Source organism: Xenopus tropicalis, chromosome 4 (assembly GCF_000004195.4).
Source record: "Xenopus tropicalis strain Nigerian chromosome 4, UCB_Xtro_10.0, whole genome shotgun sequence".
Lineage (NCBI taxonomy): Eukaryota > Metazoa > Chordata > Amphibia > Anura > Pipidae > Xenopus > Xenopus tropicalis.
Window position 1 is genome coordinate 60273645 of NC_030680.2, and position 27286 is coordinate 60300930.

Genomic DNA, 27286 nt, shown 5'->3' on the forward strand with positions numbered 1-27286 from the left:
CACTGATTCTCTTAGATTAATTTCCAAGAAGCTTGGATGCATAGAAAGCATGGAGCGTGAGGGGAGGAGGTACGAGAGAATGGGGAAGGGGTCACAGCCTCCTACTTGTCTCTATTGTGTTAGCTTTGATGCATGCTGCTTTCAGGTCTTGGAGTGCTGAGCCAGGCCTTGTCCTTAGGAAACGGCAAAGAGGCCTGCATGTTTCCTAGCAACCTTCTGACAGCCAGCTGGCACTGTCCCAGCTGGGGTAAGTCAGTAAGAAATGATGTATAAGGGCAAATAAGTATGCAAAACAATTAAGTTATCTGTAAAAAAAGAGAAAACACAAAATTGGACTGATGCTCAGAGCTCCAGCCAGTAACAGAACCACTCATAGCACTGACACCTGCAAAACCTGAACCCATCGCTCATACTTGATCCAAGCACTATCATGCCACCCCTGAAACTAAAGTAATAAATGAAATATTCCATATACTTTTACAGGGAGGAGCAATTATCAACCATGTAGCTTTAAACCCTTCAATTAAGGGCAAAGGGACCAGCAGCAGTATGGGAAAAAAAAGTAAATCAGGTTTTAATTATATATTCTTACACAGTCTATATATATAAACAAACACTCTCTTCAATCCTTTCTTCCTAGTACAGACAATGGGATCAATATTAGAATCATATGTACATGCATGCCTATAAAATCTCAAGCAAAACTTTAAACGAGGAAGAGTACATTAAGAATAATTGTATGAACTAGGATGTGTTTGCAAAAAAACACTGGCTGCCTGGTATCCTGAAATTTGTTGCAAAACAGAGGGAAAAATGGTTTAAATCTACATTGTCCCTTTAAGAAAGACCAAACCCTGGTTGACCATTCAGAAGTGTATTTATTTCCACCCATAAACCCAGACAGAATGGAGAGAGCATCAGTTCCTGCCTTCTCCCCACCAAAAAGCCCCAGGCCTTCTCTGTGTTCACTAACCACAAGCCTTTGAGTGCCTCATGTATTTACAAACTGAGGCATGTTGAAATCAAAGGGGATACCACATGACATAATTCACATTAAAATGTCAGCAAGCTGACAATTTATAGAGCCAATCTGTGGAAGGTGAAGAGAACTAAGGCTGGGTAATTGTTTAATGCCTACTTAAACCAACGGTGGCTTTGCCTTGGGGAACAGCATCGTGTGCTGTGCTGAGCTGACAGGCTGCCCGTGCCAGGGGGACTGGACTCGTGCCAGTTCAGAGATAACAGCTTTCACTTGTAGCTGAGCTGGCCCATTATATGGTAAGAGCAGACACTCCACCTTCCTCACTAGACAAACAGAAGCTCCCCATATGGCTTCAAGCTGCCAGCTGAAGAGCCTGCATTCTGTTAGTTTCAGGCTGCATATCTGCCAGAAAGGTCCCCAAAGGCTTCAGTCTTGTCACTTCCAAGTCTCTGAACTTCAGCAAACACAGCTTTAAGAGGCAGTGATTGAGCTAGCAAAACAGAACACTTCTGCAGAAAGCTCAATGAAGTATCAGATTTTACTGGTAAGAAGTAAATGGGTTAACTTTTTTTTTTTTTACCCTGTGGCTTTGTGCCCATTCTAGCAGAAGGGTATGCACTCTTCATAAGCTAGACAATACTTTGCGTCAACTTCGGCTGCCCTGGCAAATGAGATTTGCTATTAGCCGGGCTTTGTGGAATGCTGCACAAGACGAGACTCGCAGCCAAAGCTTCCTGTACAATGTTCAGCAACACCCCCTCCTCTCTTCTAGCTCATTAACTGAAACACATTAAAACAAGTATGCTTTGGGACTAGAAAATGAGACTGTTAAACTAGGCTCCTCTAATCCTCATCAGCTGTGGGAAATGAGGCTGCATCAATTATGCTGAATCAACGCAATGAATAGTTTTCCTTCCACCACCACTTTTCTAGTATTCACAAAGTTCTCTCAGGCCCCACCTGAGCATTGTAATGGACGGTAAAGAACCAGTTCTTCGCTCAGGTGCTGAATAATGCCATCTGGTTTACAATTCTTTATTGAAAGAATTTTCAAGCCTTTGCTGCAACAAGAGGCAAACAAATTTATTGTATGGGCAGTGATCCCCAACCAGTGACTCGGGGGCAACATGTTGCTCACCAACCATTTGGATGTTGCTCTTAGTGCCCCCAAACCAGGTAGTTATTTTTGCATACTTGACTTGGTGGCAAATTATGGTTGAATAAAAACAAGATTTACTAAAAAATAAAACCTCATGTAAGCTGACAGTGTGCATAGAGGCTACCTAATAGCCAATCTTATCCCTCCACAAAGGTTTATGGTGCTTGTGTTGCTCTCCAAGTCTTTTTACATCAGTCTTTAGTCAAAGAAACACCCCTCCCACAAAAATGCCATCAAAATAAAGTAAATTATTATTATTAACATTTATTTATAAAGCGCCAACATATTCCGCAGCACTGTACAATAAATATGAAATAAATGCATGTCTATCTATACACAGATATGTTTTCCTGCTGCTCACAGCAGAGAAGTTGATTACACACAATTAACTTTGCTCTAACCTGATTATAGATATGTAGCACTAATGGATTGCATTTGCAAAGAAAAACATAACCAGCTATCAGTCTCGGACCTGAAACTTCAGTCAAAGGTCCCTTAAATTCATAGCATGAACCCTACTAAGCACAGGTCTGAAATACGGGGAGCACAAAAGAAAGAAACTCTGCTCAACCATCCCCATGATGTCTGGGCACAGTTTGGATAGGACATGGAATTGTGAATGGTAAAAATATTGTATGTAAATATATTGGTGAAGTAAAGAGCAAGAGCATCATTTGCAAATGTGTGCAAGGTAAGTTAAAGAAGGCAAAGAAGATTTATGGGGAACTGTACCTGACCATTCATACTAAAGCCATTATGAAATGATTAGAGAGGAGGTTGAGGCTTTAAGTCCAGTGAAAATCAATACTAGTGTCTGGAGGAATTCTGTGGGACGAATGAAAGGCTATTTACGGGATCTGTTATGCCTCTATGATTACTGCACAGAGTGGTTAGAGAACCAAAACCCAAGGTCCAACTTGAGAGCACATATTGGAGTGGAGGAACTGATGCAACAGCACTACTTGGACATCTGCGTGCACAGCCAAAATGCACAATATCAGATCATTCTGTCTGCTTTCTTTGCCAAATCAAAAGCAAGGGTTTTCCTCAGACAATGGAAATAGCACAAGTGCAATATGCTTCTGCTAAGTCTGATAATAAGGCTACAATAAATGCTGCATACCAAGGAATTAGACAAACTACACTGTCGTTGAGCATAAATTGAAGAAAGCACAAGCAGGGTTTATTCCTTTTCCATACATGAGTGGGAGCTGCCATGCTGCATGTTGCATAACCAGAATAAAAGCAATATTTGTCTTTAACCATATGCCATTTTACTGAAATCTATGGAGGACTCTGGACAGGCAAGCAGTATGGTAAATCCCATTCATATGTATAAATATTATAACGCTATAATATTAAAAACATGTCAGACATTTTTCCCATAAATATCTATGGCCCTGTTTACCAGTTAAGCACAATAACAGAGCTAACTGTGTAAACAGACATTCCTTCTCTGCATATTTGCATTTATACATGTGAAAGGAGTCTTTCATGTTGCAAGTAACCTTCCACAGACAGCTCAGAATGAGTTTCCCTGGTAGTCATTAAATGAGTTCTTTCCTGGCAGTCATTAACAGATTGTGTAGTTATATTTAAGTGGCTAATATTGTATTGTTTCTCAATTTGAAATAGCAACCAGTTAAGTAAAGAAGATATATTGTGTAAAAAAACAAGAATGTGCCAGTGCATTATACTACTATTAAGCATATCTTTAGAGTACTATATTACAGCACTTATATTTGCCTATTTGTGTCTGTAAGTTACCCTCCCATATAGATTGTAAGCTCTACGGGGCAGGGACCTCCATCCTCTTGTGTCTTTGACTCTTAACTTATTGCAACTGTATCTTGTACTTATTTGTATTTATTGTTATACTTTGTATTTATCTATTATTATCTTAATAACCCCGTTTGTATTAATGTATTCTACTGTACAGCGCTGCGTACATAAGTAGCGCTTTATAAATAAAGATATACATACATACATACATGTCTTGTGTGACTGCAGGTCTGTGATTGGCTATCCCCCTCCTACTTATTTCTGGCAGGGACTGTTAGGACACTCCTACCCATCATTTGAAACACAGGCAGGACCAGGTAGGATCTATAGGGAGCTCCAATAAAGTGGTCTTTTTTAAAAGATAATACAATTTTTTGGGCACAATATATTATGCATTACTGTCTTAAAAGACTGGAGGGGTTTTTAGTTATGATATTTGTCTCCTTTAAGTACTAGAGAATGTTGCAGTAGTTATATATTCACATTGTATTCATGGGCAACACAATATTGCCTCTGCCAGTGAATTATATATATATAAACAGCTATAAAATAATCATGGAGGTCATGTTAAAGCCCATAATACAGCTACCTCATGATGCATAACGTCCAGTTACCTCACCTTGTAAAGCTTTAGGCTGGCTTCATGCCTTGAGTTTACGGTGTGCAGACGCAGTTTCTCCAAACTGTTTGTGTAGTAGTCACAAGCATTACACTTTAGATGAATGGGATTTCCAATGGCAACACATTTCAGCCTCCACTCATTGGCTTTTCCTCCCTCTTTGATATGAGCCACTAGCTGATATTTCTGAACATGTTTGTCAGTTTTACAGTGCAGCTGGAAGTTAGCCTTTAGCTGTGTGTTGTAACGACAAAGATTGCATTGATAGGAATCTCCCACCACTGCTTTCCATTCCTCCTCTGGAAGGCTACGTTCTACACCCATGTGCAGACCTAGAATATCCAGGTTATCTGTGGTGAAGCGGTTACATACTGCACACTGGAACAGTTTTAGTGAAGGATCATTGGTCTGTGTGAAGCTCTCTCCCAGGTTCATGAGCTCTTCTGACACCAGCTGTCCGCCACCAAGCCGCATGTCCAAAGGGATCTCACCTCCAACTATTGGGGAAGGGAGAAATAAATCCAAAAGATTACATTGAGAACTTGAAAAACAGTACAGATCTTTTTTTTTAAAGGTTAATTTTTATTGAGTTTTATAACAACAATGGAAATGGAAATGGGAAAGGGGAGAGGAAAGAAAGGAGGGAAAGAGAGAGTTGGAGAGTAACGGTTGTTACATTAACAGTACAGATCTTTAAATGAAAAATTAGTAAGTAACCAGTTGCGTGAAAGTGAAAAGAAACAGACAATTATCTGCACTTTTGCAAAGCTTAGCAAACGTAAACAACCTACAAAAGATTCCAGGGAAATACCTTCAAGTATAGCTCCAAATTCAGCACAGACATTCCACAAATCCTTCATAAGAGTAACCAGCCAGGCAGTGACACAAAAACAAGTATATTTTATGTTGCTGACAGAAAACAGGCCCACAATAACCCCCAACGATCTCTACTGAAGGGCCTCTAAGTGCTATGGTGCACTAACCTCCATATGTAATAAAAAGGCACAAATTTTAACCAAGTGTAGTAACCCATAACAACTTATCAGATGTTTGATTTCAAACAAGTGACCAGTAACTACTACCTGCCCATTGGTTGCTATATGTGATTAAACCTGTAGAGAACATTGTTTCTTATAATGTGATATAAGATTTTGTAATGTTATATAAGGCCCTAAGAATTTAGGATACTGTTTTACACTGAGCCTTACTCAGATGGCCACATTGCAGCAACCAACTGACTGTCCCATTGCCCTGGGTTCTAGGTGGCTAAAAATGCCATACAAGGTGCAGACACCCACTGGGTTCTTTCATTTTGTTTGATCGACCATTTTTAGTTAGAACCACAGCTTGATCAGTTGCAACTTTTGGCAGGGGAGATGGAGATCATAAATGCAGGAGTCTAAGCATGCCAATTTCTTCAGAACACACATACACAAAGGAAGTTGCCAGTACTGCAAAAATCACTCATCCTGATAGGAGTCACTATGCTTTTTCAGGCTACTATCTCCTGGCAAGGGATGGCAGAATTTATTGTCAGGTGACAGGATGCTTTGGTGCTGCATATTTGGCACTTAAAGCACCAAGGAAGCTCTGTTTGCAAGTTTCCATACAAGAAACCGTTCTTTCCATTCATTAGCCTACTGTACATATGGGATATTTTAACAGAGCTATGACTGATATTACAAGGACTAAATTACATTAATGTGTGACAAAGACCACTTCATTCAAAACAAGCACAAGATTCAGTGGAGGAATATTCTGTGCAACAATAACCTTCTACTGATATTTTGTCTTCTGAAATAATAAAAAAAGGAAGGCAATTTATTAAATTATGCTTTCTGTACAGTTCAGCTAGGGTTGCTTTCTAGAGCATCCAATAATGCCAGTAATTTGGTTATAACATGAAATACTGACCATCTTTGTTTTTACACTTCTTAGCCTTGTTCATAAGTTTGAGGTCATGCTTCAGCATCATTGTAAGTTGTATGTATTCTATCTGGTTTATTGTTATAGACTGTACCTCATTCTGGTGACAAGTTTCAATTTCATAAAAACTAGTCTAATTCTGCAGTACAATAGTCAATAACAAATATTCAAGTTTGTTACCGTAATCATATTCATAATAATTATATAATGCAAAATAGTACAATGCAGAGTAGGTTGCCTCTATGAAATTGGTACTTACCAAGAGCAGGAGCCATGCCAGGCATAGGGCTTGTTGCATCAAGCTGGAAACCACCCATGATGTATTGGGACTCTGAAGTTGGATTTTCCATTTTCAGGTTCATGTTTTGTGCCAGGTAGAACTGGTAGAGCTCGGCCTCAGCAGGAGAGGGCAGGCTGCTGAGACCTAAATGCCTATTATGTTGGATTTGGGTCATGTTCTGCTGAAGTAGCATCATATTATGCATGTGCTTCTCACTGGTCATGTGAATACGTAGGTTCCTTGCAACATTGGTTTCATAGTCACACACTTCACAGCGCCAGGTGGGTTTTGTTTTTGGTTTAGTGGGAGAGGGAGCCCCACAAGAATTACTAATGTTGGAGGCAGCAGCAGCAGCTGCGGTGGCAGCAGCAACTGCAACTCCGGCAGTGTGGCTAAAGACTTGGTCATTACCTCCATTCTGCAGGTTCTGCATGTTGTTAAGATGCTTATCCGACTGCATATGAATACTGAGGTTGCCTTTGGTAGTGGTAGAGTAGTTACATACCTCACAACGAAAAGGTTTGTAACCACATGTATAGCTCTCTCCTCTGGCAAGTCGAGGGTGAGGCTGTCCAGATTTGCAGTATACACAGGAGCCACCTGGTTCAGGGTGCTTCTCCTTCATGTGTGCTTCCAGCGTCTGCTGGTACTTATAATGCCAGTTACACTTTGGACATTTAAGAGTCTTGCATGAGTTTCGAGAGTGCATCATAGTCATGTGTCCACCAAGTGAGCGTGAGGAACCCAGAACAGTGTCACACTTTGGACACTCCACTCCACTCCCAGAAGCACATTCCCCTAGTCCAAGCTCACAGGGGATATCAACATGCTGGTGATGGGTGGTAAAATTTCCATCCTCACCCTCTGCGTTTTCATTTGGTTCAGGTGCTGTGGCATTGTCCCTATTGGCACTTTCATTATTAAAGTCCAATTTCCTCCCATCCTCCGCCATGCTGGCACCAAAGCCATCATTATTAAAGCTTAAATGATTCCTCTTGTTTGCACCATCAAAGTCAACAAAGGAAGAAGAACTAGTAGAAGTGATGCCCCTCACAGAAGTCTGGGACACATTAGGCAATAAATTAGAGTTTGAAATACTTTGGTTTGTGGGAGACAGGTCCTTCTGGCCACTGCTCCCGGCGAATGCCCCAGTGTCATCCTGAGGCTGGTCCATCAAATCGTCCTCAAGCCCAGTAGAAAGCAGTGTTTTGCAATCTTCCTCATCATCTTCCTCCATTTCCTCTTCCTCATCCTCCTCACGCTCCTCATCTATTTCAACCCTTTCTGACAGGCTAACCTGTTCTCCAATGTTCTCCTTTTCCAGTTCTGTCATTTCTATAACTTTGCTATGGGTATGTTTGGTTTGGCCAGAGCCTGAGGAGCTTAAGGGCACTGGGGATACTGGGGAATTAATGGAAGAACCAGGCAACCCCCCAAGATTAAGTAGAGCATTTTGTGTCAATATATTAGACTGTGTCTGATCTACTGCTCTAGAAACCACTTCATTATCTTGCAGAAGTGCTAGACTAGCTTGCAGACCCTCTTCCCCCTCCACTCGTATACCACTAAATTTTCCATAAAAACTATTACCAGGACCAGTAGGATTTGCAGAAGAAACAAAAGGGTGCTGAAAGCTTTTGTTTTTTGGTTCCAGAAAACTAACAAGTGGTTCCTTATCTTTGCCAATACCTTGAATGATGGCAGAAATGTTCTTGTTACTAAGAATCTTCCGCTCATCCTCACTTAGAGTCATTCGGTGGTCATGCACAGCATGGGTTACAAATGATCGAACATAGCCAAAGGAAAGTTTGCACAAAAAACACATTAGAATTGGTTTCCTCTTACCATACAGCACAAAGCCATCATATTTGGACAGGTCTACATTGTTAGGGACATCTTTGGATACACATGAACTTTTGGCAGAACCGTCACTGTTAAGGTAATCCTTGTTGCTTTTGTGTCGCACATCAAAAACCCGGAAGCTGTGCAGTACAGGACTAACACCCGTAAGGGCTGAGGTATTCAGGAAAGACTTGTCTGAACTCTCAAACCACTTCCTGAAAGATGAGGCTATGTGAAAAGTGTTGATAATTTGTGGATACACAGAACCAGCAGAGGGAGAATCCTCCGATTTTCCAGTGGAACTGGGCAAGGAGTTTGTGTAGAGAGAAAGAAGAGGCCCGCCAGGACTGCTATCACAGGCTTCACCACTTTGTAGCAGCTGACTAACACTTTCAACTATATAAGCAGAACCATCTGGCCTGTAGACAATTTCCCCAGTCAAATTCTCCACATCACTTTCTTCTTCCCCTTCCTCACTCACATCACTCTCGCTCTCCTCTTTCAATGGAAAAGAGGGCTGCGCACTAGGACAGTGATGCTCCATGTAGTCCTGCAAACTAGCAAAGGAAGATGAACATTCGTTACAACAGACTGATCTGGTAGACTCAGAGATGGCACCAGCTTGGTTAGAGCTCTCAGAGATGCATTCATTAAATGAGCTCCTTATGCCTTCCAGAGACCCATGGCTTTCCATACTGGACTGCTCCATGTTGCCTGACTGGTCAGGGTGAAGGGCGCTGTTGCATTCAGTCCATTGTTGAGAAGGAATGCTGCATCCATTATCTTTCCCAGGGATGATAGGAGTGTCACAGCCTTCCATGACGAGGCCTACATGGAGAGTTCATTGCACCCAAAATGTTCTGGATCTAAAGAAAAGACAAAAAAGAGACTGTTTAAGAACTAAGTAACCTGAAGATATCAGGCATTTAAATATTATATTATAATCAGTATATAGTCTTTACACTATCCCAGTTTATTATCTATGTGTCTTTCTTACATTACATGGCACTGAAAACTAAAAATGTAAAAATATCTTTTACTGACTTGGCTACTTAACTAGAAGGTACATTTTTGGAACTCTTAAGCATCTAAAGTGTAACAGGCACTCAATGAGGTAGAAAAGAGGAACAAAATTGCTGTTCTTATCTATCCTCCAAAACTCCAGTAAAACATGTTTATTCTGTTATACTGACATGGGACAGGTAAAACAAAAATCAGAACAAATATTAAAAAAAAAAAAAATCTAAATAAGCAGCAGTTAAAGATAATGTAGCTGGTGCTGCTATCATCCCCATAATTCAACAGTGGGACAAAGCTTATTAGGGGGTGATTGACATGTTCAAGTAGTAACATTGGCAAGGCTTGAAGGGCTGGAGGGTTAACAGGCTAGTTGTAAAATCAATGCCATAAAAGCTTGGTAAGTTCCAGGAAGCTGTGGGAAGGGGAGGCAATGAGCGTTGAGAAACACTCTGACGGGGCATTTGGGATTTGTTTATCGATGCAAAGCCTGTTGTGTTCCCGAGGCCAGGCAAAGGGAGAATGGTCTAAAATTAATTCTACAAGATTATCAATAGATAGAAAACAATGGGTATCTATACAGACTCCAGATATGGACTTCAAATGAACATTTGCATGGAGAATAGTAAACAAGACCCCACACATATTATATATATATATATATATATACACACACACACACACACACATATATTCAGCTTTCTTTCATAAAAAAAAGCTTAAAATAATAAAATCAAACTTTCATATGTTGAGTAAAGAGAAAACAAAATCACTGCAAATGTAAATATGAGAAACAAAATAAAATTTCTTATTTACGTCTGGTCCATGATATGGTAACCTGTTTCACATTTCCGCTCCCTTAGCTTTCAATTCTTGCTTTGACTGTCAGTCAATAGAAAAGAAGCTGCTCTTACTTAAGAAAGCAGAAGTCAAACTCCTCAGGTCGATCAGCACTCTGTCTATAAACAGGTTTTCCCGTAAAATCAATGACCTCTAACAGGAGTGCAGATGATAAAGGCAGAGTGTTCCTAAACTCTACTTTCTGCAGTGAAACAGAAGGATATCCACACTTGGAAGAAATGGCTGCTAAAGATCATTTATACCCTGTGAAAGTTAATGCTCCAACATTCTTTTGGTAACTCCTATGAAACGCACCCAATATCTTGCTTATAAAAACATTGCTAGCAAAATCATTTTTGATTTGATGAAAAAGTATTTCTGGGGATACTGAGAAAAAAAATGAATTCTTGAACAATCTAAATATCTCCGACCTTACATGTAGATGTTATAATCGTCGGAATACCAGTTCTGGGCAGGAATAATTTTTTATACACCAAAAAGCTAAAAAGCATTGGAATGCAGGGTAAAGGAGGTTTAGAGTCAATGCCACCCAGATATCCTATAGATTAAATCTGCACCACTGTATAATCTAAAATAGTTAATTAGTATAGTGTTAATTAGCTGGTTCTTTCACAAGAGAGACAGCTTGGCAGCAAACCAAAAATAGACTCAAAAGAATAAGTTACATATCATTTTGGCTAGATTAATGCAGAATAACATTACATACAAATTAACTGTTGTTGGCCAGTTTATGGGAAGCTAAATATGAGCCTATTCAACAAGAGCCTTATTTTCAGTTACCAGTTCAAGAACTGCTCCCATAGCACAAAGACTTTACAAAGGGTGTAATTTATCTTTGAAAACCACAGGAGAAATGCTCTATTTATGAGTAGTGGTTATGTACCATTTATTTCCCCACAAACAGCTCACTGTCTGCATACTGCCAAAAATCTACACAAAGTACTTTCCTTAATTCTATGAACTATGTTTACCTTTGTTCTTAGTTATCTGGATGTTAGGGTTCAAATTATCCTACCTACCAGGCAGTGGTCTGAATGAAGGACTCAAAAGAAAAGAAATGCAAAATAACAATATACAGGTCCTTTTCAAAAAATTAGCATATTGTGATAAAGTTCATTATTTTCTGTAATGTACTGATAAACATTAGACTTTCATATATTTTAGATTCATTACACACAACTGAAGTAGTTCAAGCCTTTTCTTGTTTTAATATTGATGATTGTGGCATACAGCTCATGAAAACCCAAAATTCCTATCTCAAAAAATTAGCATATTTCATCCGCCCAATAAAAGAAAAGTGTTTTTAATACAAAAAAAGTCAACCTTCAAATAATTATGTTCAGTTATGCACTCAATACTTGGTCGGGAATCCTTTTGCAGAAATGACTGCTTCAATGTGGCGTGGCATGGAGGCAATCAGCCTGTGGCACTGCTCAGGTGTTATGGAGGCCCAGGATGCTTCAATAGCGGCCTTAAGCTCATCCAGAGTGTTGGGTCTTGTGTCTCTCAACTTTCTCTTCACAATATCCTACAGATTCTCTATGGGGTTCAGGTCAGGAGAGTTGGCAGGCCAATTGAGCACAGTAATACCACGGTCAGTAAACCATTTACCAGTGGTTTTGGCACTGTGAGCAGGTGCCAGGTCGTGCTGAAAAATGAAATCTTCATCTCCATAAAGCTTTTCAGCAGATGGAAGCATGAAGTGCTCCAAAATCTCCTGATAGCTAGCTGCATTGACCCTGCCCTTGATAAAACACAGTGGACCAACACCAGCAGCTGACATGGCACCCCAGACCATCACTGACTGTGGGTACTTGACACTGGACTTCAGGCATTTTGGCATTTCCCTCTCCCCAGTCTTCCTCCAGACTCTGGCACCTTGATTTCCGAATGACATACTTTGGACCACTGAGCAACAGTCCAGTGCTGCTTCTCTGTAGCCCAGGTCAGGCGCTTCTGCCGCTGTTTCTGGTTCAAAAGTGGCTTGACCTGGGGAATGCGGCACCTGTAGCCCATTTCCTGCACGCGCCTGTACACGGTGGCTCTGGATGTTTCTACTCCAGACTCAGTCCACTGCTTCCGCAGGTCCCCCAAGGTCAGGAATCGGTCCTTCTCCACAATCTTCCTCAGGGCCCAGTCACCTCTTCTCGTTGTGCAGCGTTTTCTGCCACACTTTTTCCTTCCCACAGACTTCCCACTGAGGTGCCTTGATACAGCACTCTGGGAACAGCCTATTTGTTCAGAAATTTCTTTCTGTGTCTTACCCTCTTGCTTGAGGGTGTCAATGATGGCCTTCTGGACAGCAGTCAGGTCGGCAGTCTTACCCATGATTGCGGTTTTGAGTAATGAACCAGGCTGGGAGTTTTTAAAAGCCTCAGGAATCTTTTGCAGGTTTTTAGAGTTAATTTGTTGATTCAGATGATTAGGTTAATAGCTCGTTTAGAGAACCTTTTCATGATATGCTAATTTTTTGAGATAGGAATTTTGGGTTTTCATGAGCTGTATGCCACAATCATCAATATTAAAACAAGAAAAGGCTTGAACTACTTCAGTTGTGTGTAATGAATCTAAAATATATGAAAGTCTAATGTTTATCAGTACATTACAGAAAATAATGAACTTTATCACAATATGCTAATTTTTTGAAAAGGACCTGTACATCTAGTTTTAGAATGAACCAGCAGAGCAATACTGCCCCCAGAAAAGAAGCAAAAAAAAAAAAAGAAAAAACTAGAAGAAGAAGATCAATGGCAAACAGTCTCCAAATATCAATATCTACAGCATACAAAAATAGAAACCTTTTGAAACTCAAAATGCTGACAAAAAAACAAAAAGGAAAGTGGCATCTCAGTTATTTCTAAAGAAGAAGTAAATTCAGGGAAAGTTTGTGGTCAAAGAAACAGCAGGCCGGAAAATGTTCCAAAGGACAGAAGGACTGATAGGTGAGGTACAATCGGACCTGTTGCAGTAGGAAAAAAAGTTAAAACTGCAGAAAACCTTGTTTGAGATCATTTGTACATACAACTATTTGTAGTTTGTACAAAAAGAAATATCTTCTGTGGAGTTGTGGGTCTATACAGACTCAATTCAGTCCCAAGGCACCTGCATGGGACCACATAGGCCCTTCCTTAGCACTGTGATGAGAAGCACCTCTCGAGTATCTTGGGTCCTGTGTGTTTTCCACTCAGCAGGAAAAGACCTGAGGTGTGAGTCTGCCATCAACAGCTGTCTCTTTTCCTGTTGCTCTGGCACAGGGTGCTGGAATTGGCACCATGACAATACAAACAAGAATTGCCCTATGCATGCTCGTTAATGGGGCACACCGCGCACACACAGACACGGGGAATGGCAAAGGCCTTCAAATCTTAATAGGCTCATTAGCATAAACAGCTTTTCTAACAGCAGGATGCTAAAGAAACTACCAAGCCAAACACGACTGCTGGCAGCTCAGTTACAGCCTTGGGATCACCAGTGGAAAAATCTGTACTCTCTGCCAGTCTGTTTCACACACAGCCAAAGCAAAATTACCCAGTATCCCTCCTACTGCTATTTTAGCTACCTGACTCCTGTGTGTGGGCAAGAAAGACCAGGGGAATGTGTGCCATGCTCTGTTTCTATGCTAATTTTTTCAAACCGGTGCTGGAATACTTTTATGTGACAGATAAATCCTAATATTGATTTAGTCCCTTAGCTGGATCACAGCCTTTTCACAATCTCATTGATTCTCAATTTGTGGAGTTTATCTAAAACCTAGGAGGTCTCTCATGCAAATACCAGATGTATTAACAGGCGTTCCTAAGGACACCTCAAGTTATGCTTAAGTGTTGGAGAGTGGGGATATCCACATTGTATGCTATTGCCATAGATATATTATGAGTGTAGTGGAATAAAATGATGGCCAGTACAAATATATTCTTAAACAGGAAGTATATCTCTCTTTTCAACATTAGTGCAATAGATAGAGCTTTGGCTGAACATACTATTGTTTTAGTTAAGAAATACTGTTTAAGTCAATTTTTGGACTAAACAAGACAAATACTGAAACTGAAACAAATGTTACATTTTACTTCCTGTGCCTATGAGTCCACTAAGAAGCCTTCTTATAACAAGCTGCAGATGGGTAAAAAGGGGTTTGTTTGAACAGAGGCTTCTCAGTGGCTGTTTTGAACTTGTTCATAGGGGCAGAAAGTATAGATCTTTAGTTTCAGAAAAGTCATAACCACAACCATGACCTGTTATATAATACAATATACTACTGTAGGTCCACTGTTTAGTTATGTCTGGGTTCGGTTTGGCTGAATACTGTAAAAATCTCTTTCTCTATGCACAATAGAAAGAGCATATAAATTTCATGGCTGGAGTAACTATATGGACATCACCAGATAATTCAAATAAGCATTGCAAATCTCAGAGCATTTAATCAGCAACCCCAGTTTAAAATAACCCACATACTGTAATGTGTTCCTATAATGTGAGCCATGTTTATAAAGCTATACAGGAAAATCCTTTAACAAAAGGACTGTTATTTTTAGCCAACACAGGACACAAAAAGAGTTAACTGCGCTGATGGACTGATAATTCTGCACTTGTTCTTTTATTTCATTTTATCCACTTGTGCTGCTGATGAGCAGGTTTTACCGGAACTGACACGGTTGGAAGCAGCAGAATTCTGACCAGCCTGCAATGAGCTAACAAATTCATTTTCATTGATCAGAAATCAGCAGGCAGTAAGTGATGGGAAATTCCATTAGACACAAGCACCTGGTTTCCCAGCCTTGCTCTTTCAGGGAGGGTGAGGTGTGGGAGGGTTTAAGTGGATCTTGCGTCCTCCTTTCAACCTTTTGCCTAATGTCCTATAAAGGAAAGGAAGTGCTTGTACTGGCGGATTTGAGTGACCATATCATTTACAATTAGTACATATACTACAACAATTATTCTAATACAGGCATACTTGAATTCAATGACATTTAAGATGTCTCTACCTTGTTTTTATCAACTTTTCTCAGGAAATGTCCCTCGGAATTTGCCATGAAATGAATTTTCAAAATGCATTTTCAAATGACATTTTCTAAGAATGTAGAGTCTAAGGCTGATGCCGCACGAGGCGTAGGGCTGATATTTTCGGCAAGCGGAAACCTACGCCACGTGTGGCATCAGCCTAAATGCATTATGACATGGAGCAAGGTTGTTTACCTTCTATCATTTTTTTCAAAATTCAAGATTGTATTTCTTTTAAATGGGCAGCATACCCCATTGTTCAACATGAGTTCAATAAACAGGGCTTGTGCTTATGTTTTAATTATGGAAATGATTTTGGTTATGCTCTAAAGAGAGCATACAGGGAAACTGAAGCTACCTCATGTTTGGTCCTTGCAAGGAAGATAATTAGATTACAACCCTCTCACTTCTCTTCGATGTGACTTTTACAAGGACCAAACACACAGTAAGGACAATCTCCCCTTTAACCTAGCTCAAGAAATACAAAAATAGTATTTTCCATGATTAAATCAATAGGCAAAATGTATATTCAGCACAAGTCCAATTAATTGAATACATATTGAAAGGGGGGAAAACTGCCCCATTAAGTGTTTCAGAGCTTTTGTCTCTCTCTTTCTCTCAACCACTCCAACCTGTGGGCCAGTGCAATTAAAATGCCTTAGGAAGTAAATGGTTTATATCAGTAAGGTTATATCAGTTCAAAAAAAGAAGAAACCCAATAGAACCTACCATACGCAGCATAATGTATTATTTATAAGGTAGAATATTAGCATTTGTGTGTACACAAGCTGGAAAACTACCAAAACATTCCAGTTAAAGAGCTTACATCATCTCCCTGCCTTGAATGCATCCCTACTTAACTTTGTGTAACTATTGTAGCACAACCAATATTTTTAAACTTTCCACATCATTCCTTTAATAGTTGGTACTTATGAAACAGACATGCTGCATGAATGATTAGTAATCAGCAGAGATCATGCATGCTGCAGGGCATATTACCCTTCATCACAACTAATCAAATTACCCCTTAAATGTTTATTTTTTTAACATGTGTTTTTCAGATCTGGAGAGAATTAAAGGGGTAAGATGCAATTGTATCACTTGAGTAAACACAACTCATCCCTCAAGCCACATTTTATAACAGTGATCTAAAGGTGGCCATACACTTGGTGATAAAAGCTGCAGAGTCCCCCTTATGGCCCCCTGCGTGGGGCCTTTTGATAGACAGAAATCTTGGCAAAAATCCCGTTGAGACGAGGAGCGCATCATCCCTGCACCCTTAATGCCAAACGAGCAGGTCTTTCAATGCATAGCCAGCTTTAGTTGTTTTATGGGCAACTAAGTTCCGTACTGTTGTACAGGCTAATCAAAATTGATTGCTCTGTTTTAAATGGCTTTCTATAAGTGTTTATGGCACTTTGTGTTAATATTACAATTTAGCCTTGGATTTTTTTCTACAGAAGAAATTATCTAGAAAAATAAGGCCTTGCTAAGTACAGGGTAACCTAGGTGTAGGTTATTTGAGATGTGTGTTTCTAGGTGCTAATTGGACCTGCGTTCTTCAATGTCAATCCTGAAGGAACATTAAAGGGGTGGTTCACCTTTAATTTAACTTTTAGTAAGTTATAGAATGGCCAATTCTAAGCAACTTTCCATGACTTATTTCTTATAGTTTTTTTTTATTTGCCGCCTTCTTCTGACTCTTTCCAGCTTTAAAATGGGGGTCATTGACCCCAGCAGCCAAAAAACTATTGCTCTGTGAAGCTACAGTTTTATTGTTATTGTTACTTTTTATTAATTATCTTTCTATTGAGTCCCTCTCCTATTCATATATCAATCTCTTATTAAAGGCACTCTCTGGTTGCTAAGTTAATTTGGACCCTAGCAACCAGATCACTATTAAAACTCTGAAATGGGGAGCTGCTGAACAAAAATTTAAATAATCAAAAAACTACAAATAATAAAAAATGAAGACCAATTGCAAACTGTCTCAGAATACTCTCTACATCATCAACTTTTGCACAGTTTGGAAGCTTCAACAAAAATTTGTATCCATAACAATATTGCTACTGGCAGAAGATTTATTTCATATCCCTGTGCTCCAGCAACAAAATAAAACAAATAATGTGGGCCCCTTCAACCTTGCATAGAACCTGTAATATCCAACTCTTGGTCCATGCTACATCTCTAACTCTCATGCAAGCCATATGCACTCTTATGCAGGACATAAGGGCAGGCATTAAACACAGGGCTCTCTTGAGTACCCACCCAAGTGCTACCTTAGCAATTGTGCACCGTGAACATTTATAATCAATCACATTGTTTATTTACTTTTAAAAAGCTTAGTAATGTAGTGTATGGGTCTATTTCTGTAACACAGGATGTCAGATGAGGCCCTCTAGCTGTACAGTGAACTACAATTCCCTGTTCTCAATTTGTAAAGCATACTGGGAGCTTTAGCTTATAACATCTAAAGGGTCACAAGTTTGAAGATATTGCTGTAACAGACAGCAGCAACAACATGAGGTTTGACATGCAGAAATGAACTGAAGGGGTTAGTAAAAGTGGCCCACAGCGGAGCTGTTAAAGGTAATCAATACTTCTGAGATAATACTCCAGCCTCAGCCACAATATTGATTGCTGGGAAAATGATAAAACTGTTTATTAGGATAATTGCAAAGACCCTAATAAAATATATAAATAAAATTCTACATCACTCATCTTGGCAAGCAGTCAAACCCAGGATTGTAGGGGGTGTCTTATCACCCCAATGTCACGTTAAAAGTTGCGGCCCCAGCAATCCAGCTGCCACTGATATGCTCAGAAAGGGCCACTACTATTTCGATACAATTTCTTTGCCCCTGTAACACCTGTTTGTATCACTGTCACTGTGATTAGGTTTAATTAGGACTTGGCGCAGGCTCTGCTCGCTCAGCTGGGGAACATCATTCCCTGCTCACAAAGAAGGAAACGCCAGCGGCTGCAGCTCTGCCCTCTGACTGCTAACTCTCTCTGCAACTTCAAAGTAAATCATCAAGTTAAATGGAGATTCCTGAGAAAGGGAGAAAGGGAGAAGGGAGGGGTGGGGAGAAAGGCAGAGGAGCACCCGAGGCAAAATAGGAGCAGCACCCAGCTGCAAAATCCCTGCCTCACCCTATCCCTGCATGGGCCCCCAAACCTTAGCAAATGACAGCAGTGGGGTCAAAACCAAATCCCTAAACTAGAAAGAAAAGTCAGTTCTGAACACATGAAATGTATCTAGAATGAATCAGCACTTTGTATAAGAACTGACAGTAGAACCTCTGCAAATACATTTTAGTCATTAAAAGGTTTAGATGAGTAAAACAAGCAATGAACAGTTGGCCACATTCAGCAGCACTGACAGAGTTAACAGAAAGCAAGAAGCCTTTCCTCAGGGTAAATGCCCAAATATGAAAACATTCACAAGGGCTGGAAATTCACCGTGGCCATATCTCAGCAAGGAAGCAGGCCCCGCAAGGAAAAGACTAGAACAGTTTCACTAAATCCCTCTTTGTCTCGACGGTAATTAATATTATAATCCGTAGGCAAGATGCATTAAACCTCAGGGTAGCACACAGCTGGGAGACCCTCCCACTGACCCAGCGAAAGGACCTGCCAAGTCCCTGACTGAATCCCCCCCCTACCCTCCACCCATAAATGAGATCATATTACAACACCCCCTCCATTCTGCCCTCGTCCACAGGGCTTCGGACCAGTCACTGAACAGATATTCTAGGCCATCCACAAACACTGCCACCAGCCAAACAAAATCTCAGTGCTTGTATTCAGAGAAAGAGCAATTTAGTGAGTAACCTGTACATGACAAATAAAGAAGATTTATCCTCCGCTGTCTGGGGTATCCAACTGCTAAAAAGGTGTCCCAGCACAGGTGCCACAGAGCCAAACCAGGCAGCAGCAGCAGGAAGAAAGTGCAGGGAAGCGCTGAATCCTTGTGGCAAGGTGCCCGTTTATGTGGTAGCCCCAGGCTCTCCGCTGCATTCCAAGCCTGTCTGTAATCCTGCCTACATCACTCCCAGGCACATAGCCAGCCATATCAAATCCCTACAATTGTGGCCACCAATAGTGATCTCCACCATCTAGAGCTCTCTGCATAGATCTGTGTCTTTTAACAAGGAAAAGGGCCACACGCTGCACAGGTCAATGTCACAAAACTGGCTTGCTTTATGTGCAGTGAGCGCTGCTTCCATCCCTTTGCTACCTGCCCAAACCTGATCTGGAAACCACAGTTTGCTTTCACTGATCTCCCAGTTCAGTCACTCCCCCTGCAAAAGGACACGAACTTGGCTGTCGAGTCATCAGTGTGTCAGGAAGTGAGGCCTTTCTGGACGGCTCCCAAGTCATTTCCTAGACAGATAGCTCACCCAGCCTGTATGAACAAACACTCTGCGCCATCCCACATAACAATGCATGCAACACAAAAACACCAGCCTCTTTTACTGTGTGCAATTACCTCGGGCCTACTCTAAAATGTGCTCTTTACACTACCTCAAGTTATTATTCTCCACGGGTATTAAAATGCGTGCAAAGGACCTCATGACAGGTGAGAGAAGGGTTACTGGCTCAAAGCCCCATCTGATAAATACAGCTGCATTAAGAAAGCTCTCTCACTTTGAGATATGATGTCACTAACCTTTATTGATCCACAATCAGCGAGCACTGCTTATCTTTCTCTAATATACTAGCTTACTATACTCAAAGTCTTGTTTAATACACTGCTTGGCCACACAAATGCCTTAGCTCTCTACATACAGCAGGCAAATTTAAAATTTTCCCAATATATGTTGTTATCTGACAGTGGGGCCTATCACTAATTTGTTTAGGGTCAAAGAATCTTATAGCATCTTCATGTAATTGTCTTGGCACAATCAGGACATTTTTATAAATAAGCAGCCCATAACATTAAGATTAAGTCTGTCCACCAAAAACAGAAAACGAAGTAAATAGGGCGGCACACTGACAACAGTGGTTAAAGCAGATGTGCTAGGGACCCAAATCTGTCCAGACTGAACATGCTGGACCTCTGCATTGATACCAGCAGGATGCAGCCATCAGCGGGTGCAGGATCAGGCAAAGCACATGAAAGCCGCTGTAGGACAAGTGTAGGAATTATACCTCCCATTGATTTTCGCTCTGGGGTATTAGAAAGAACACAGCATTTACCAAGAGATTTTTTTTCCTGAAAGCTGACTGCTGACTCAATCCTAAATGAGACTTAAAAGAAGCTTATCAGACAAACGATCACTTGAGAACCGATCAGCCCAACCAACATTAGCTAGCTGATCCTGTTGTTCCATAAGGACTTCTCAAAGAGGCTGCTGCCGCTGCCACAAACTTATAAAGAGTGAGGCAGTTAAGGGAGAATAACTAAAAAACAAGTCCCTTGTCACTCATCTCTGTCCCTTTTCTGTTCTCTGCCCCCAGGCTGAAGGTAGCTGCAAGCCTGTAATTGGTGAAGGAAGAGATTAGAAATATCGGCAGCTACTAAGTAAGACTTTAATTTACTGCTAGATCAATAGCTCTGGGGGTTCTATTGGCAAACTGTCTACATCTCTATTGACTCACACAATTCCTGTTATCAATTTATCAGAAATCATCAGATATGGTTTAAATTAAATAAATAGGAAGCCAATGAGATAACGTGTGCCAAATCTATCTGTCTAAAAACAGGCCATTATACTGAACTTAAGGTTTATGATTCTTTAAAAAGGACATCAGAAACTGCAATTTTCTCTGAAATATTCTGTGATTCAGTGATTTCAACATTTTAATTTCCATTTTCTCATATCTGCAATACCCTGCACTGTCTGTGGTCATTGATTACTTGTTAGTTTCACTGGGGCTATTGCAAAAATACCTTTGTTTCCCTGAATGATTCACTCAAGATTGTTCTTTTGAGACCTAATCAACCTGTAGTCAAAAATGCAAAATGATGACAAATATAAAAAGATGCTTAATGGGATGAAATGTAGATTTCTCTGTATTAGTCAACTCTGTGCCATACTGGCATGTGAATGTCTACAGTACTAACACGCTGCCAGACCAAAACAATAAAGCTCTAATGAGGAGGTACGCACTAATTAGTCCCCACATCTCTTTTTACCATGTTACTTGATGCTGGTGGGCTTTTAACTTTCTGAGCTTGACAACACAGTTTCTACGACCAACAGACCAACACCAATACAATATTTTGAAATGCACATACACAGGTCTGCCTGAATTTATCAGACCAAAAAGGTTTTGCTTGTGTCTGAAAAAGGTGAGCTAGGAAAATTTATTTATGGCATTTTTTTGTTTTTGCATGGTCCTCAAGTTGCAGCCTGCATTTGTTGTATCGCATTTCAAGCTGGGAGTACAAAGTCTTTGATGATGATTCTGAGGAGTTATAGTATGTAATGGGTTGCTAGAGGCATATGGCTTGGTAAGCCTCCCAGAGATCACATCTTATGTCCCAGTAGGGCTCCTTGTGATATTGTCTATTGTACTATTGTAGTGCTATGAATCTGATGATGCATCTGGTCCCATGAACAGTGACAACACATATTCCTACAGACACATCAATGGTTAAATCTGGCAACAAGCTGAAAGATAATAACCACTTGTTGTGGACCTTAGTACCACATACAATAGCCAACAAAAGCAGTGAGTATACCTGCTAAACCATAAAGCATGAATCAAGCACGCTGCTAGATACCAGCTGACAGATGTGACACCAAACCCACCAAAATATGTATTTATTTACAGCTTCCAAAATGACAAGTGGGAAAAGACAGAACAGAACAATAACCACAAGCTGAAGAATATGGTGGCAAGGGATTAATGGAATCAAGCGAAAGAAGGGAAGATCGTTATTTCGCATTTAACACTTGGGGGCAGATTTATCAGAATCTGAGCTAAATATATAAAAACTCATCCACGTTCTTTTCATTCCCATTGTCTTTTCAGAAGCATATTTATCAAATTGTGAGTTCTAATTTTCACCCATTAATAAATACGCTTCTAAAAATCCCACAGGAATGAATGTGGGTAAGTTTTTATGTATTAAGCTCTAAACTCACATTTTGATAAATCTGCCGCTTAAAATGCAAAAACTGCATAACCCTTGTTGAGGCAACACAGACCACATAGTATTGTCTTATCCAAAACAATCAGTGGGAACATCCTAGAGTGCTATGTGGTTTCCAGCAAATTTTGGGCTTGGGGTATATTACTATACTTGAGCCCTCCCATTCCTGGGCAGTCAAGGCAATATCTGAACCCCCCGTGCTTGCAACACTCACAGGGTGAAAGAGCACAATTTAGATGTATGGGGCACCATTATTTTAAATGGCAATCGTGTCCAAAAATATAAACAAGAGTGCATTAAAAACTTTTCTAGACAATGCATTCATTTCAGAGGTAGAATTTCCTTAAAATGGGTGGGTTAACGTTACGTTAAGTTTTAGCATGGTATAGAATGCTCTATTCCTAGCAACTTTGCATTTGGTCTTCGTTATTCATTTTTTACAGTTTAATTATTTGCCTTACACTTATACATATTTACAGCTTTCAAATGGGAGTCAGTGACCCCCTAAAGCCAAAGACAACTGCTCTGTGAGCTTACAATTTTATTATTACTGTTACATTTTATTACTTATTTTTCTATTCAGTCCCTCTGCTAAAAAAAAAAGCTAAATAACGGAAAAAAACACAAAAAATAAGACCAATTGCAAATTTACTTAGAATATCACTGTCCACGTCACACTAAAAGTTAATTGGAATGTGAACAACCCCTTCAATTTGGTTTAATTGGTTAGGGTTAAACATATTATATTATAATATTAAACATATTATCCTGTAAATGTTTTCTTGATAAACAGTACAGATTAGACCAAGTTACCAATGGCCAAAAAAAATAACAATATGAAAAGAGAGGGAGGGAGGGAGAAGTGAGGGCTGCAAAAGATACCCCCCCCCCAGCTGGGTACTACAATATAAACTGAAAGTGAAATGAGTAGAACCTTTCCTTCTGGCTGTTAAACTGCAATGCATGCAAAAAAATTCCATAGGAATAAATAGAATGTGGATGAGTTTTATGTATGTCATCTCTAAACTCACATTTTGACAAATCTGCCCTTATGTGTCACTTCTGTACAGAGTGCAGTACACTGCACTGTAATTGCTCATGGGAAACTGGCACTGACCCAGTAGCACAAAATGACAGAGGACATCCATATGGATGTGTGTGAGTGTTCATGCATATCTATGTACATCTGAGTATGCGCCTATGTTTATCTTTGTGGGTGTTACTGTATGCTGTGGCCTTACTTCTGTCATTCAACAGAAAATAGAAGTATGCATGGGTAATCTGAAGCCCCTCCGACATTGTAAAACTCAACTTCTGGATGGAAGCTGTCAGGGGCTGCTGGGAGCTGAAGTTTAACAACATTAGATGTACTAATTGAAGATTCTATTCCAGGAAGCTGGATTACAAATCTGAGTGATTTGCTGCAGAATGTAGACAGCCATTGCCACAAAACATTGGTTAAGGAGATGTTTTATTTGTGGTAGATGACTATCTCCTATGCAGTACAATGTCTGTCTTCCCATAATTACTGTATGTGGATAAATCCCATAATTTAACTTCTTTCAGCCACATCACAGTGACAGTGAAGCATTTTATTGAGCATGAGAGTTTTATCCAAGTAATCTGTACAGCACAAACCAAAGTTACTCTTAAATTGCAACTCTTTGTCTGTTCAAATATTTATATTGCATTAATATCATGTAACTTTATTTTTTTCTGGATGTAAAGGATTCTGCTTATTGTAGTTATTGATAGCACAAGGTAGTAGCAAGCTTTGTTACCTGGCCACTGATGAGGGCAAACCCTGCTTCCTATCTCTGGGGGTAGAGCCATTCCATGGGAGTGAGGTCACTAATCCTCCCCTAGGCAGCTTACAGACCTCCTTGTTAATGTTGGAAAGGAAGCTTGGATAAACATTAACCCCACAGGGAATCTGCAATCCCCTTTCACATTCAAACAGATTATTTGATGGAGTTTGATGGCACAGGGAGGGAACTGGGACTGTTTACATTAATTTAACACACTTGTAAACAAATCAAAGCAAATAGTACGATTAGCACTGAGTGCTTTAGGGAAGGGTGTTGCAACCAGAAGATGGCTAGCCGTGGGGGTCAGAAAACTGCAACCTGTTGCTAAATATTTTTAAACACAAAGCAGTAGCCAAAAAGCAACAAGTGTAAAATAAGGAATATCTAGATATCTGACTAGGCTAAAAATTATATTAACAACCTTTACAAAAATATAAACAGTTTGGAAAGCAAACCACACACAAGGACACTAGATAAAAGAGATGTTGCATCAATTACAAACAATGCCTAGCATCCTGAAAGGAACCATGCGAAGCTATACAAATCACAGCTACCTGCATATTATCTCTTTCCATTCTTCTGTACACAAGCTAACAGATCACCTTATAGGAAGAAACAAAGGTAGAAGAGCACAAGGAACCTGGCTGCCCCAATAAAACCAAGAGAGACTACTCTCTGGACCACAAACAATTGACCACCATGGGATGGCCTTCCTGTAACTTTGGTGACTGTGCTGAGCTGTCCCACTCAAGCCATCGCTTGATTGTCATTCCACGATGACATGGGACTATGCTAAGAACAGAAAGGTAAGAGACAGTCAAGTCAAATGGCATTTCTATTAATTTTGATTGTATACACATTCACATATATTGTTCCACACGATTATTAATGCTCACATCTATGTTTCTAGTTTGTAAGCACCGCATACAAAATGCATCAGGTGTTGTCAAGCATGCATCTAGTTCAAGATAAAAAAAATTAAACTTTGTGGTCTGCGGCACACAGGGGCAGATATCACCCCTGTGTCCTGTTAGCCTAAAAGGATACTGCTATCAGAATAACTAAACTGTTGCTTGAAATGCCTGTGGCTGATGTGATCAGTTAAGACTAATATCACACACAGGGGTTTCCCAATTGGCATTTTTTCCACTAGTGGAGAAACCACTGATTCAGTCCTCTACCACATGTGAATTTTCAGACTGGCCACATGTGCAGCGTTTTTCCAACTACAGAATTTGCCATTTATAAATAATAAGAAAACACAATTAAAGCTTGTTGAGTTGTTAGGTATCCTCTTGAAAAAATGGTTAAGTGTACCAATGATGTATATATGATATAAAAATATGATATAAAAATAAATATGCTACTAAGCATATAGGTTAATGTTCTACAAGTATAATTTAACAGTACAGTAAAGAAATGTAAAAAATTTGGATCAAACCATATTAATTTTTAAGTGTCTTAAACATAAGGCCTAGACACTGTTGGACTACAACTCTATAGGACCAAGACAGGGTGACCAGATCACTTGAAAATTCAGGGAGCTAAACTGATTGCAGTTAAATTTAAATGCAATCAGTCTTGCAACACGTATTTGTTAGACCTATCCCTGAATTTTCACATGATCTAGTCACTAGGCCAAGAAAAAAAATCTCTAGGCCAAACTCAAGTACAACAGGTAGTTTTGGAAAAAAAAGCAATTTACTTCTAAAATAACTGCACAAGGAAGTGTACTATATTTTCTTCCTTTTTGGCAAAAAAAACCTCAGCTGTGTACACCAATAGAAAGCACTAAAGATCAGATGTCTAAGCAGCACAAGAGCTTTCCACTGGAATCCTACAACTGCATCCCGTGGGGCCAGTAATATTGGTGAGTAGCGTCTTTTACAGTCTCACAAAACATATGGCAGCATCAATAATCCTTAATCTGAAATGCTTATGTATAGCACTGATGGCTTAAAAGGCTCTAACAGAATTAATAAGAAGAATGGTAGATGAGGCAGAACAAACAAAACCATTAAACTTTTATATGTACATGTAGGAAGACTGTTATAGGTGCAAGTACCCAATGGAGAGTAAAAATGCCATTTCTCAGGGACCACATACAGAGCACCTACACCTTTACCAGTTCTAGGCAGCAAGTGGTGCTATGCACATTGCACTGGATTAGCCAGGTAGTAAGTACAGGGATCCTTTGGTGCTCTTGCCTTTCTTCTCCTCAATGACATGCCAGAGGACACCAATGTATTGCCCACGCCGAAACAATATTTAGCACCAACAGGTGCTGCATACATGAACAGGCAAAAACCCTTTTCTCTCCATTTTGGGAGCAAACACCAAAAGGGTAAGGTGCAAAGTGCAAAAAACATTTTTTTTTTCAGAGTGGTATAGCTGCACTCAGGGCAGATTATATATTCTATCCCTTAAAATTTCAAAGGTGAGGCATGACACGAAAGGCTGGCGTCATCAAAAGTGAGAATGCATTCAGAAAAGCTCACTCCACTCGGGCTCTTTGATTCCCCACAATCCTGTTACTACAAGATTTTTTTATGTTAATCAAACAGAAATTAGAGAGGAATGCAGAAGGACAGGTCTTTGTGGACAGCTGCATGTACCTGCAATCTCCATTAACCCCTTGAGTTACAGCTTTGTAAAGCAACAAATGGATACTTCTTGGATGCTCAATATTTTGCCCAGTCCAGAAATAGAAGGATACAATGACATTTTTATGTATAAAACTGCAAATGTAAAATATATAAATATATAAATATAAGGCTGTGTACTATATGTAAAAATAGATGTATCAAACATTTGCGCTATATGGTAATACTACTTTTTCTAATAAAATACAATGAAGCCGACTTAACACTTCAAACCACTGCAAACACGAACATAATGACTTTGTAA

General features: G+C 39.9%; 1 protein-coding gene across 1 annotated transcript in view; it reads right to left on the reverse strand.

Moving 5' to 3' along the window:
* The window catches only part of zfhx3 (zinc finger homeobox 3), a 70933-nt gene that overhangs the window by 33365 nt on the left and 10282 nt on the right, over positions 1-27286 (reverse strand). Inside the window, exons 2-3 of the mRNA XM_002937578.5 lie at positions 6728-9456; positions 4543-5039 (exon numbers count right to left, since the gene is read on the reverse strand). Coding sequence (XP_002937624.2) covers positions 4543-5039; positions 6728-9410 — 3180 coding nt within the window. The 5' untranslated portion in view covers positions 9411-9456. The remainder of the gene's footprint in view (positions 1-4542; positions 5040-6727; positions 9457-27286) is intronic.